At 36.9% G+C, this 14,461-nt stretch overlaps 1 protein-coding gene across 1 annotated transcript; it reads left to right on the plus strand.

Annotated features, from left to right (window-relative positions):
* LOC113769009 (cytochrome P450 82C2-like) lies at positions 1–2,467 on the plus strand. Its single transcript, XM_027313499.1, has 2 exons — positions 1–951; positions 1,841–2,467. Exons 1-2 carry the CDS (start codon positions 1–3, stop codon positions 2,465–2,467), a joined length of 1,578 nt encoding a protein of 525 aa, XP_027169300.1.
* Positions 2,468–14,461: the final 11,994 nt, after the last annotated feature.

The raw sequence follows: 14,461 nt of genomic DNA on the forward strand, positions 1-14,461 counted from the left end.
ATGGATCTCCTCCCACATCTCCTAGCACTTTCAGGGCTTTTAGCTTTGTTTTTACTCTACAAACAATGGAGACCAAGGGTTGATGCCAATCCAAGAAGCAAGGCCGTATCACCCCCAGAAGCCGCAGGTGGCTGGCCTGTCATAGGCCACCTTCTTCAACTGAGTCCCAATGTCCCAATTGCAAGAAATTTAGGAGCCATGGCTGATAAATACGGTCCTGTCTTCAGCCTTCGTCTAGGAATGAGGCAAACTCTGGTGGTAAGCAGCTGGGAAGCTGTTAAAGAATGCTTTACCACAAATGACAAGGCCTTTTCTTATCGACCACCTTCTAGTTTCAATGAATACGTTGGATACAATTATGCAGCCATCGGATTTGCACCATACGGTCCTTATTGGCGCGAGATAAGAAAGATTGTTATGCTTGAACTGCTTTCGAATCGGAGGCTTGAAAGACTCAAGCATGTGAGGATATCTGAGATAGAAAACAACATCAAAGTTTTGTTCGATGGTTGGATAAGTAGCAGCAATGATCCTCCAGCAAAAGTGAATATGGGGAAGTGGTTTGAGGATCTGTTCTTGAACATAATGGTGAGGAAGATTTCTGGGACGAGATATACTGACTCTGAAGTGGGCTCAAAAAGAAATGCTCAATTTAGAAGAGTCGTTAAGGAATTTGTACATTTTTTGGGACAATTTGTTGTGTCAGATGTGATTCCATTTCCACTATTGAAGTGGATTGATATGCAGGGACATCTGAAGTCCATCAAGCGTGTCTCTAAAGAGCTTGACAGTATCATTCAGATTTGGATTGATGAGCATAATGAAAGAAGGATGAAGATTAGTGAGCAAGGGGATGAGCAACAAGACTTCATTGATGCATTGCTTTCAGTAACTAAAGATGAGTACTTATTTGGACACTCGAGGGAGACTGTAATCAAGGCCACACTAATGGTAATCCACTCTCTTCAATACTGCCTTTGCACTCTAGCTATTAGAGATTTTCTATAGTATATTTCGTTTTGTAATTTTTTTTTGTTTTTTCTGGTACTGATTCCAGGTTGAATAAAAACATTAACTGTTTTGGAAATCTAAAATATGAATGGGAGGATATTTTGGTTAGGTACTTGTTTCTAGGGTGCCTGGACCTAGATTAGTGATATGAGCAAAGTGTTTTATGTTTGAGAGTTTGGTCAACTTGTTTTTCTAATTTATTCCAATGTACCAAGAAGCTTGATTGAAGAGAGTACACTCTATCGTAGAAACATCTTTGAGTGAGTTTTACTATGCTTTGCCCTCTGGCAAAGGATATCCAATATAATGCATTAGTATAGAATACAAGATTTATTTGAGAGTGTAAAATTAAGAGTCTAATCAAGGTGAATAATCTAGCATGCACGGTTTTTTTTTTGTAGCGAGCTTGAAGTTGAGTTCAAATTTAATTCATTTATTTATCGAGTCAAACACAAAAAAATTCTGTCGAGCTGACTCAAGTTGAGCATGAATGACTAAGATTTTTTGTACACAAATTTCAAGTTTTAAGCTAATCGTGCCAAGTTCTAATTGAGCTTGCAAAGGATCACCACTCTTATAACCATTAGGTATCTCGAAGTCAAACCTAGGGTATCTACGATTCTGATAACCAATCTTATAACCATCAGTCATTCCTAAGTCATCCCTAAGAATGACAATACCTACGTCTCAAAATGTTCAATTATTGGTAATGGTATGTTTCTAGTTATTGATCTTTCTATAACTACCACATGGTTCTGTGATTAAAAGTAAACGCATTAGCGTTTAGGATCAACTCGTTAACGTTTCACTTGGGTCTTTCATCTTGCAGAGTCTTGTAATAGCAGCATTTGAAACCACATCAATTCACTTAACATGGACCTTATCCTTGCTCTTGAACAATAAGCATGTTATGAGGCAAGCGCAGGAAGAGATAGATTCAAATGTTGGCAAAGAGAGGTGGGCAGAAGAATCTGATATCAATAATTTAGTATATCTTCAAGCTATAGTGAAAGAATCAATACGATTATATCCACCAGCCCCTCTATCATTGCCACGCCAAGCCATGGAAGACTGTAATGTGAGTGGTTACCACATTTCCATGGGGACACAGTTATTTGTGAATGTGTGGAAGCTACAACGTGATCCAAGAATTTGGTCAGAGCCAGATCAGTTTCTGCCGGAGAGATTCTTGAAAGGTGAAGTCGATTTTTCTGGAAAGAATTTTGAGTTCAGCTTCACCCCTTTTGGCTCTGGTAGACGATCTTGTCCTGGAATACCATTGGCAACACAAGTGACACACCTGACACTTGCTCGGCTGCTTCAAGGTTTTGATTTGACCACACCATCAGACTTACCTGTGGACATGACTGAAGACACAAGTATTAGCATGGGTAAGGCCACTCCTTTGGAAGTAGTAATCTTGCCCCGCCTTCCAAATCATGACCTTTATGGATAGGAAGTTAATGAATCAGAACTTCAAATTATGCTTGTGCCGGAGAAACAATATGTATTGAGTTTTGACAAACTCTTATTGTATAAACAATTGATTAATAAATGTCTATTAGATTTAGAAATGCAAGCATAAATTAAGGAACCCTGATGACTATTCTTTTAGAGCCTTTTAGAGTTTTCAATTCTGAGATCTAACTGAAATCATTCGATATTGTTCGATAGAAGATTGATAGGCTCATGTGTAACTGTATTTATGTGATTAAGCATTTCCATTGGGTGCTTAGCTCATCCCTACAAGACGAGTGACAAAAACAGGGGATTTCTGTAGTAGTCCAGAAGAGATCCTTGCATACTTTTAGAACTAGGCTCTCTTTTCTTTGAAGAGCCCTCTGTTGCAGCTGTTTTCGGCTACTTTTCTATCATTTCTTTGATCTTTTTTTTTTTTTGACCTCTACTCAGTACCACCTCCTTTACCATGAACTAGTTGCAGGAATGCAGTGCTATTTCGCTTTCTTTTCCAGCCTTCCCTCTTTAGAAATATGGGTAAGATAAGGATTATTTTCGCCACATCAAATTGCATTGAAAAGAAAATAGGGATTCGTCAGCATTTGTTATTTAAAAATGGTTCATCTCTGGTTGATGCTAAATATTGAGAGACGTTCAAGTAGAGAAAAAGCAGAACTCCTTGTGATGCCGTGACACTTCAAATGAGAGAGCATCCCAACTTGAGTGTGCTGTGAACTAGATTTTCGAGACAAAAGAATTTAGGAGAATCTGTAAGAAGAAAGGGAAGAGAAAGAGGGAGAACAGAGATAAGAAAAATAATGAAAGGAATTTTATTCATCAACAATCAGCCATTGCTAAGAACAAAATCGAAGACTAAGTGAGAAATATGAGAGAGCAGAAGAAGGAAGGATAAAGAATCAGAATTAAGAAGAGTAAGAGGGGTTGATAGAGAATCGGAGAAGCAGATTTGGGGAGTTTAAAAAATGAGAAATAAGAAAGAATCAAAAATAGAATAGAGGGAGCAAAGAAGAATCTGATATAGAATAGAAAGAGGAAAGAAACAAAGAGGAAGAAAAAATATCCGATTGATAGTTAAAGGTAGTCCAAGAAAAGACTGCCTTGATACCAATTATCAAGAACTAGGCTTCAAGAAGGAGATGAAGGAGACGGGTTGAAGATGAAGAAGGAAAAGAAAGAATTGAGGGAAGTGACTTCTCTCAGTCCAGTTCCTCTCGCTCTCTCTAATTTCTTCCCTCAATTATTTAGAGGAAAAAACCTGAGGAGCCCTTAAACTATTGTCGTTGTCATCTTTTGGCCCCCCCATCTAAAATTTGTTTCCGATTGATCCTTAAACAATTAAAAATGCATACTTTGAGGACTTTTGATGACTTTAACCACAAATCTGACCGGAAGTAAAGGGCATTTTTGTCCATTCATGTTTGCATCCTCGGGACCAGCAACTAAGTAGCGTAAAAAGAGATTGAAAGATGCAACTCTTCAATTCTTAAGCAAGGCAAAATCGAAACAACGGAAATCCTTTCCAAAAATCGAGTTTTGCCCATAACAAAATCCCATTTCTTGTTGAAATTTCATCTAAAGTATAAGAATGGCTAGATAATCTTTCAATTACAGCTATTGAAGGTTGCATGGGAGAAATTCTGCATTGAAAGCTACAGATGGACAGAGAAATGAAATGGATGATCAGAAGGAGGGATGCATATTTTGACCCATATCTCGTATACGGTAATGTGCCTCTTGATTTGTAAGCTTATATCGTCGGGGTTTGTGTGTGTAATTGTTGTGTTATTATTGAACAATTTAAGGGCCGTTAAAGAATTAGATGTTGGTTGATAGGGGCTTAGATATAGTGGAGTTTAATTAAATTAATTGGGTGGAAACAGGGTCTGAGAGTTTTGTCCTGTTGGTAGGTTGCATGGGGTCCTACTATATCTGTGGTCCATTATTAGTTTACTAAAAATAGTAAATTAATGAAATTTCTGGTATAGAGTTTGACAAAAAATAGTTGATGTTGCATGGGCAATTGTTTATTTAGCAATTTTGCTGCTTATTTTTTACTACTCTATGAATATAGTGAATTTTGATTTTAATTTGATACATGATTGTGCAGAACATGGGAGTGAATATTTTACTATTAGATTGCACTATGGGGGCAAGTTTAATGGTTCGGATTACAGATTTTATACTGGTGGTGAAGTTGATCATATAGATTTGTGTGATGGTGATAGAATGTCAGTGCTTGAGATTAATGAAATGTTAAAAAAACTGGGGTATGGGGAAGAGGAAGCTGTGTTGTACTATTACCTTGAGCCGACAAGTGTTCTACCTGATGGACTAAGGCAATTGCAAACTGATCAACATGTTAACCAGTTCTGTAGTTGGGTACAGGAATATAAGGTGATGGAAGTTTACTGTGACCATAAGACCATTGAAGAGGTATTGAAAATGCAATTCAATGAGCCTGTAGAGACATATGCAGCACCACCAAAATCTGGTGTTTTGATAGAAGAAATAGATGATGAGGGCAGAGTTATAGAGGAGCCTTGTACTGATATGGTATTAACCAAAAAGCCTTTGAATGCTGAAACTCAAAATCAAAAAAAAAGTGGTGCAAGTGTAGGTGAAAATTCAACAGAAAAACAGGTGCAGAAAGACATTGTTAATGAAAAGATTCCAACCTCACAGGCTGAAATTGAAAGTGGCAAACAAAAGACAGCAACTAAAACAGTGGGAGGGGTAGGTACTAGTAAGGGTAGAGACAATGATGCTGCTGATGACACGAGCAGCAGCTCAGATAATGAGCAGTTCAGTGCTGATGATAATTTCTGCAGAGATGACTTGATGTTTGAGGATGCAGGCAGTATAGATGAAACAGAAAATGACCAGCAATCTGTGGGAAGGCAGCAGCAGGAGCATGAAGATGTGACTGGAACTTCTAACATTCCTACCCAACAATCACAAAAGAAAGGCAAAAAAAATAAAGCAAGACAGCCTGCAACTTTTGGTTCAAAATCTATAGATGTTGGAGCTGCATTTGATGGGGACAAAATAGATGATCAACTAGATAGTGGGGAAGAGTCATCTGAGGAAAGGGGAGGACATATCCCCAAATTCATTGACTTTATCCCAGAGAGGGACATGAAGAATCCAAAATTCTTTAAAGGGCAAAGATTTGCTGATAGCAGGGAGTTCAAAGAAGCTCTTAAAAACTATGCAATTGTTAATGGTAAACCTGTGAAGCCTTGCAAAAATGAGAGAAAAAGAGTTAGAGCAAAATGTAAGCACCCCTGTAGGTGGTTTGTTTTTGCCTCAACAGTAAATTGTCTAGGCACAAATGACTTAGTGGTGAAGTCAATCTATGATAAGCATGAAAACTGTGGCCATGCTTGGAAGAATAGAGCTATTACCTCAAAGTGGTTGGCAAATAGGTATGAAGAGAGGTACAGATCCAACCTACAACTGCCTGTGAAAGAGTTAATACAAACAGTTGATGAAGAGTACAGGTCCAAAATCACTAGAGCAGTGGCATATAAAGCAAGAGCACTAGCTACTCAAACTGTGAAGGGTTCAGCTGAAGAGCAGTACAAACTTTTGGGTAGGTACTCTGAGGAGCTTAAAAAAACTCATCCAGGTACAACGACTGAAATTGTATTCACTCCATTCAGAAAACCTGGTGGTAATCCAACATTCATGCGATTCTATTGCTGTTTGGGGCCACTTAAGAGGGGATTTTTTAGTGGTTGCAGGCCACTAATAGGTCTTGATGGTTGTCATACTAAAGGAACTCATCGTGGTCAATTACTAACAGCTATGGGTGTTGACCCTAACAATGGATGGTGGCCCATTGCATGGGCAGTTGTTGAAAAAGAAGCTGGAGAGCAATGGAAATGGTTCCTTCAACTCCTGGCTGATGACTTGAATATTGACAATCAACATCATTACACCTTCATTTCTGATCAACAAAAGGTAAGAATATCAATATAGTTTGAGTGTTAACAATTGTTCCAATAGAAATGATATCCTTCATATTTATCAGTTTGAGTGTTGACTCATGTTTTTTTACCTTTGTAAAGGGATTGGACAGAGCTTTGTCTGAGATACTTCCTGGGAGTGAGCATAGATATTGTGTACAACACATGTACAGAAATTTAAAAAAAAAACATCCCGGCAAAGCTTTGAAGTCCAAGATGTGGGGTATAGCCACTAGTACAAGTATGGAAGAGTTCAACAAGGCCATGGAAGACATGAAAGATTTTGACTGTGAGGCCTTTAAATGGGTGGAAAAAGCACCTCATGCCAGGCACTGGTGTAAGGCATTTTTTCCAGTCCATACGAAATGTGATATGCTGGTAAACAATATTTGTGAAACCTTCAATGCGTTCATTCTTGAAGCCAGAGACAAACCAATAATATCAATGCTTGAACAAATAAGAGAGAAGGTGATGCAGAGGATCCAACAAAGAAGAGAAGGGATATCTAAATGGACTGAACCAGTAGGGCCCCTAATCAAAGAATTGATTGAGGATAGAATTAAGCAGGCCTGTCTTTGGGAGCCAATCTGGAATGGTTTGTATGGCTACCAAGTGAAAGGTCCTCGGGCAGCTCAATATGCAGTAGATTTCAGAAAAAACACATGCACGTGCCAACTTTGGGAGATAAGTGGGATTCCGTGTATTCATGCCATTTCTGCAATGCTGGTGTCTGATAGAAATCCAATGCAGTTGACAGCCCCATGCTACTCAAGAGAGTTGTTTGCTAAAATTTATGAGAATGTCTTGGAGCCAATTAGTGGGGTCTCACTTTGGCCTAATTCTGAGCATTTGGAAATGGATCCTCCAGTCGCTTGTGTACAACCTGGAAGGCCAAAAAAGGCTAGAAGAAGGGATATAACAGAGGAAAAGGGAAATAGTACCAAGCTGCGCAAGATAGTTGTGATGCACTGTAGAAAATGTGGAGAGACTGGCCACAATGCTGCAACTTGTTCAAGAGATAGAGGGGCTGAGCAGCAACAGCAAAGCCAAAATTCAGAAAAGCAACAGTCCAAACGAGTATGAAATTTGAATTTTCACTAACATTGTTTGTACATTAATCCACATATTGATCTGGCCACATTTACACTTTCAGGGAAGGAGAGAAAAGCAGAGTGTACCTGAATCTTCTCATGCAAATAAAGAGCAGGGACAGCAATCTAGACAGCCTACCCAACAGCAGAATCAATCACAAAACAACCAACAACAACAGCCATCTCAGGTTAGACAACAACACCAACCACCACCCTTCAATCAGTCAACACAACAGCAAAAGCAACGGCAACCACCCCAGAATCAAGCCTCCAGGACAAAGAAAAACAATACATTGACTGATGCTGAAAAGGGAAGGATAAACTCCAACTATGCTTATCTTGGAAAGCAGCCTCCTTTTTCTGTAGGAAGATGGAAAGGAAGATGGGGCCAAGGTAGATCTACAAGAAGTGGTACTCAAAATCAAAGTGAAAGTGCTGGTGGAAGAGGAAGAGGAAGAGGAAGTGGGAAGCCAAATCAGGATGAAGTTGCTGGTACAGGAGGAAGAAGAAATGTCAATCCAACTCAAAGTGAGGGTGCTGGTGCAAGAGGAAGAGGAAGAGGACGTGTGCCTTCATCTTCAACTAACTATTAGATTTGTTGCCTAGTCAATGGCATTGGATGCCATTTTACTTTTGCTTTCAGAACATGACTTATCTCGTGCTATGTCGAGCATGAAAATGACTTGTCTTTTTGGTGGTTTATTCGTAGATGTCGTACAGTTGGACCACCTTTTGTTTGTTAATTAAGTGGCTTGACTCTTGGTATTAATGATGTAATTATATGTTGGCAGTTGGTATTTAATCAAAAAGGTTTTTGGTTTCCCTATGTTCTATCATAATCCAATTTTACACTATTCTAGCTTTTCCATTGTTAAACATGTTAAAATGAACACGTCAAATATACCATTGTTTCAATTGTACATTGCTCACAAAAACAGAATAAACCAATATGATGCAATCATTAAAGCAAAACATGCTTGTCCAATACGTTCTGTGTCCAATTAAAGCAAAACATGCTTTTCCATTCACCCATGAACTACATTTGTACATATTACATTCCAGTTCCACTTTCTTCATTCCTTTGCTTATAATACATCTTTCTGGGGTAATTGCAATAGATCATTATTTCCTAAATTTCCAAACACCCAGACTGCAAATACTGCTAACACAAAGCCATAGGTGATTGCAAGAGCTGCAGCAAACTTCCTCTCCCTTGATGCATGTTGTTGCATCATAATTTCCAACCTTCGAACCTTTGTCTGCAATTTTGCTGCTTTGCACTCCCACTTTTGTGCAGACTCTTCGGCATTTGTGAGCTGTTTCTCCATTTGATTGATTCGCCGAAGCAACCCAGGTATAATCTCCACTGAACGCGGACACATTTCTTCATCTATCCATTTCCAATACTTGCATCCCTAACCCAAATTCAAATTCATAACAAAATAGCAATTACTAACAACTTACCTCAGCAATTACTAACAACTTCACTAAATTACTGCTATCCATTACCTGAGCAACTGGACATTCCGCATATCTTCGACCTGGATTCCGTGGAGTCCATGACATTTTCAGAATGGTACTCAATCCGCAGCCACACATTGGAGGTATTGGATTTGATATTGGCATCTTCCACCTCGTCGTTTCCAATGTTATACGTGCAAGAAAACCCTAATTTTTCTTTCTTTTGCAGAAGAAGAAGATGAAATTTCAACAAATGGGCAAAACTCGATTTTTGGAAAGGATTTCCGTTGCTTCGATTTTGCCTTGCTTAAGAATTGAAGAGTTGCATCTTTCAATCTCTTTTTACGCTACTTAGTTGCTGGTCCCGAGGGTGCAAATATGAACGGACAAAAATGCCCTTCACTTCCGATCAGATTTGTGGTTAAAGTCATCAGAAGTCCTCAAAGTATGCATTTTTAATTGTTTAAGGATCAATCGGAAACAAATTTTAGATGGGGGGCCAAAAGATGACAACGACAATAGTTTAAGGGCTCCTCAGGTTTTTTCCTCATTTATTTTCCTCCATCTTATTAGAGGATGAAAGGATTGTGGTTAACATGGGGTTTAGCACAAAGTGAAAATGATTAGGAGCAATTGATATCGTCGAATGTACTTAAGCTGAATAAACATAGAGTTAATTGATTGAAATACTTTGGAATTTTGCAACTCATGTTGGCATAGGGAAATGTAAAGGAAAATAGGTGCTTCATATTTTAATGTTATTGGAGAAAGGATAGAAAAACTTGGAAGGGATAATTTGCAGGAAGTAGTATGAAATTGCAATTTGTGCATTTAGAGTGACATCTTTAATTAAACTTGGAGGATGACTTTATGATTTTGAGAATTTTTGTGGCTTAAGTTTTGAGGACGAAACTTTTATGAGGAGGGGATAATGAGATACCCAAGTCCTGAGTTGGGAGTTTTAAGAGAAAATCAAAGAAATTAGGGATGAAACTTGAAGACATAGAAATTGAGGGACTCATATAGCAAATAAATAAAAGTTCTCTTCCATTCTTATCTTCTTTCCTTTTATCTTATCTTCTTTTTGCTTTCTTCCCCCTTCATTTTTCTCCTCAAAGACACCAAAATTTAGAGGTTTAATTTGCCATCACCGGAGCACTGGGACTATGCACGCGCCCCACCATCTGATTGCCCATGACCTCAAACACCTCCTCATTGAATTTCATGGTTTTTGGTCATCAGAGATGCCGGCAGTTGCCGGTCAAAGGTTTGGTGGGTACTATTCACTGCAGTTTAATATTTTCAACTTTTCTCCCAAAATATTTAGAATTTTTGAAAACTAAAAATATCACTTTGTTCATCTTCTTATGGCTATCTTCAGTTACATTTTCATGATTTTTGGATGTAAGATGAATTTTTGAATATTAGTCAAACTTTTCTATTTTCTTGGAATTTCAGGCTTTGATTATATTAGCCTAAATTTAGTTTATTGGAGATTTATTTAGCTTCTTAAGACTACTAAACATTGGTATTCATGATTAGTTTCATTTGAGTTTGTTGGGCTATAAATGAAATGGAATTGAAAAGGTTAATGGAGACTTTTATAGGCTTTTAATGTTATTTCAAATTTAGTTTAGTTATTTTGACTATACATGAAGTAAATGTACTTGTGGGTAGTATAATTAGCTATTAAATTTGTGTATGTCATTTTGGATCATGGATGATGATTTTATGTAGGATAATCTCTTATTTTTTAGTAAATTAGGCAATAGAACATCTTAGCACACATATTGTTATGTTAGATAAGTATAATAGTTGGTAACCGATTGTTGGATGATTTTAGAATCTTTGTCAAGGATTTGTCAATATTAAGAAAGATAAGGAAATGATCTTTATTAGCAATTAGTGGTTAAGAGTAGTATTAGATTCCTTTTTATGATAATTAAGAGTAGCTTGGTATTTTTAAGATTGTGATTGAGTATTTTATTATTATGTCTAGGCGATAAAGTAGCCATTATTCTGAATACTTGAACTAGCGTGGGTATCCGTTGGACCGAGATAAGTGGTGCATGTATTCTTTATTTTTGAAAGATGATTTTTGAAAGCTACTTGTTTAATTGCTAAAGTGGCATGAGCATGTATAATTTGTGATATTTGTTATTACTCTTGACATGGTCATTTGTGAGATGAAATGCTATGTTTGTTGAGCTCTTGTATAAGCAACTTTTGACGGGACTAGTTCCTCACATATAGTTGGTATATGAAACGAGCTAACCGTGTTATAGTTAGCAATATGAAACGGACTAACCGTGTGGTAGTTAGCACTATGAACCGTGTTAACTGATTAAGTTAGCAACTAAATATCCGAAATCAATTGTTGTCTTCTGGTTTGAGCTCGTTTATGTTATGATGTATGATGTGCCATTGAAATGTTTATAATGACCATGTTCTTATAAAGTTATATGTATAAGTTAATGATATTTGAAATGTACCATGTATGTAACATGCTTAGGTCAATAATGAGATACATGTGCTACTTATTGAGTGAGATTTTGCTCACCCTTGGTTGTTATTATGCAGTTAATTATGAGTTCATTGAGGTGGATCTTGATAACTCGTGGGGGGTGGTAATGGAGATGGAGATGTCTTTTGGCTAGAGAATGACTTTTGCACTATTGTATATGATAGACACTTTAGGATAGGATTTGAATATTGTATATATTGTAGAAGGTTTAATTTTACTTTTATTTTGGAAGATGCACAATTGCTATTATAGATGATCTTGTATTTGTGGATTTAAAAAACTTATATAAAGGTAAATGTAATTTTTTTGGAAATTTGTTGCATTATGCCTTTAAATTTGTCTAGAATATGGCGGTGTTATGTTCCGGGTACGAGGCGTGACAGGTGGTTACTTTATTCCTAAAGGTTCACAATTAATTGTGAACATTTGGAAGTTGCATCACAACCCCAAAATTTGGTCGGAAGCCGGATAAGTTTTTGCTAGAGAGATTCTTGAGTAGCCAAAGTGGTGGCTTAGAAATTGATTTCTCCAGTCGTATTTGGGATTTCACCTTCACCCCATTCGGATTTGGCAGACGATCGTGTCCAGGAATGGCCATGACAACAGTTGTGACACATTTGATGATGGCAAGGCTGCTTCAGGGTTTTGATTTCGTAACGCCATCAAACTTGCTGGTGGACAAGACAGAAAGTCTAGGGATGAACTTGAACAAGACCACTTGAAGTACTAATCAAACCCCGACTGCCTAATCACAAACAAATTTCACAACTTTGTCTGGTGAAAGGGGGTACTAGTTGCTTATTTATGGAACAAGATGCATGAGATCCATGTATGGATATCAAATATTGCCTGTTCAAAATTGCTTGTTACCATAGAAGCAGCTATATAGGAAGCAACATTCTTTGGATTCAAAAATGAAAGTTGCCATTATAATAATTTTAGGATGCAATGTTGACGTGCGCGGGATATACATATATCAATTAGCTCATCAACAATCAACTTTTACATTTATAAATCTTAAATAACCCACACGCGATTTTTCGCAAGTATACGAATCGTTTATTGAGCATAGGGGTATTACTGATTACTTGTATGTTATTATCTTGACTAGTTATGGCGTAATTTCCTAATGTATGTGAAACCTACTCTCGTAGTGAATCAACTATACTTGTAACTAAACCATACCTACTCTCATGGTTATGAAATTAACTACAAGTTCATTTCTTCTATGAAATTACATGAAACAAGTCACTTAAACCACAAAGGTGCACATCTACTCTCGTGAGTGTACTCCCTAAGTTTATCATTTCCTTGAACTAGTGTTAAATTTCAATTTTTATTGCAAACTTAATATCTTAAGATTATTATAATTAATGGCTAGTTAATCAATGATTAGATAAGCAAAAGTGATAAATAACTTGCTCAAAATAATATCATCAAATAACCAAGTAAACATCATTAACAAGATATAGAAAGTTCATCCATAACTTTAGACATAAACTTTAACTAAACATGAAAATAAATACCAAACTTGTATTATAGTTAAACATGAAATCAAATACAAAAGAGAAAGTGATAGGAGAGAAGTCGCCATTGTCATATGAGTTTCAAACTCTCCATTTTTTGCTTCTCAATCTTTATCCAAATCTAACTACAAATACAAGATGAATAACCTACACTACCTATACTATACTACTCTAACTAATGAACTAAGAAAATTCTAGTGAAAACTACATTTTTGTGGAGTTTCTCTAGCCTCCAAAGTTATGAAAATATTCTCCAAGGCCTCTATTTATAGAGGAATTCAATATCAAGGTAAGTTATTAAGGTTGATGTAAATTGCTCCTTGGAATCACCAAAAGATGCTTCTTGAATTCTCTATACTTGCTTGCTCAGTTCCAGCCGAATTTCTTGTAGATAAATTGGTCAAAAAGCTTGTGTGAACAGAGCACAAGTTGCAGAGCAAGTTGTAGAGCCGCAATTAGGGATTCGAGGGCAAGATCCAAGGTCAGACTGCCCAAAATACCTCTCGGATCTCATTTTTTTCAATTTTATCTTCACTGCACATTAGGATCCAAGGCTTGTAACATGGGGATATGAGTTCAGATCCTCCCCTTGGATGTAGTCTCTGATTACAGAAATTTATTCGAGATCGGGTTTAATACAAATCTGAACTCGAATTTACTTGCTCTATTTTTTTCCAACTTCCACTGATATTTCTTGATGATGGAGGCTGAACTAGTTCTTGTACAAAACATGAAAGTTATAGCTCTTTGAGTTAGCTTTCCAATGCATCAAGAATCATCCAATATGAAGATCTGTGGACTGATAAATGACCAAAATACCCTGAACTGGTTAGAACTCTTTTTCAGCTTTCGATCATGAAAATGTACTTCTATATTTCGACTTTTTGGCAATGAAAATGACTGAACTGGACTTTGATGTCTCATACCAAATGTAGATATATCTCTTAGCTTCAAAATGGTACAAGAATCACTTCAATCTGATACTTGTAACTCAAGATACAGCCAAAATACAAAAAGATGTCAAATTTTCACTTGCATTTCTTCCTTTGAACATTTTACACTTCATGTCTTCTTTAAATAATTTGAAATCATCAATAATCATCTAATTATCTTCTCAATTCATTCCATTTGATGATTGAATCATTAAACCTATAAAAATATGAAGTTTTCACCATTAAAATCCATAGAAATGCAATTTTTAGCACTTTAACCACAAAAAGCATATTTTCCATAGTTATTAAACCCGGTCCGGGGAGGAACCCGGTCAAAAAGGTGAGTCAATGGGTTACTGATTCAACCAGTGGGTGAATAGTCCAACCGGTGGGTCACTAAATATGTTTAAATATTATGTCTTATAATTTTTTATGCCATAATAAATATTCAATTAGTCTAATTTATTAT

Source organism: Coffea eugenioides, chromosome 4, assembly GCF_003713205.1.
Source record: "Coffea eugenioides isolate CCC68of chromosome 4, Ceug_1.0, whole genome shotgun sequence".
In the NCBI taxonomy this organism is placed as follows: domain Eukaryota; kingdom Viridiplantae; phylum Streptophyta; class Magnoliopsida; order Gentianales; family Rubiaceae; genus Coffea; species Coffea eugenioides.

Coding starts and splice junctions, on each gene's coding strand:
- LOC113769009 (XM_027313499.1), top strand. CDS start 1: ATGGATCTCCTCCCACATCTCCTAGCACTTTCAGGGCTTTTAGCTTTG. Junction 952..1,840: donor TAATCAAGGCCACACTAATG/GTAATCCACTCT, acceptor TTCATCTTGCAG/AGTCTTGTAATAGCAGCATT.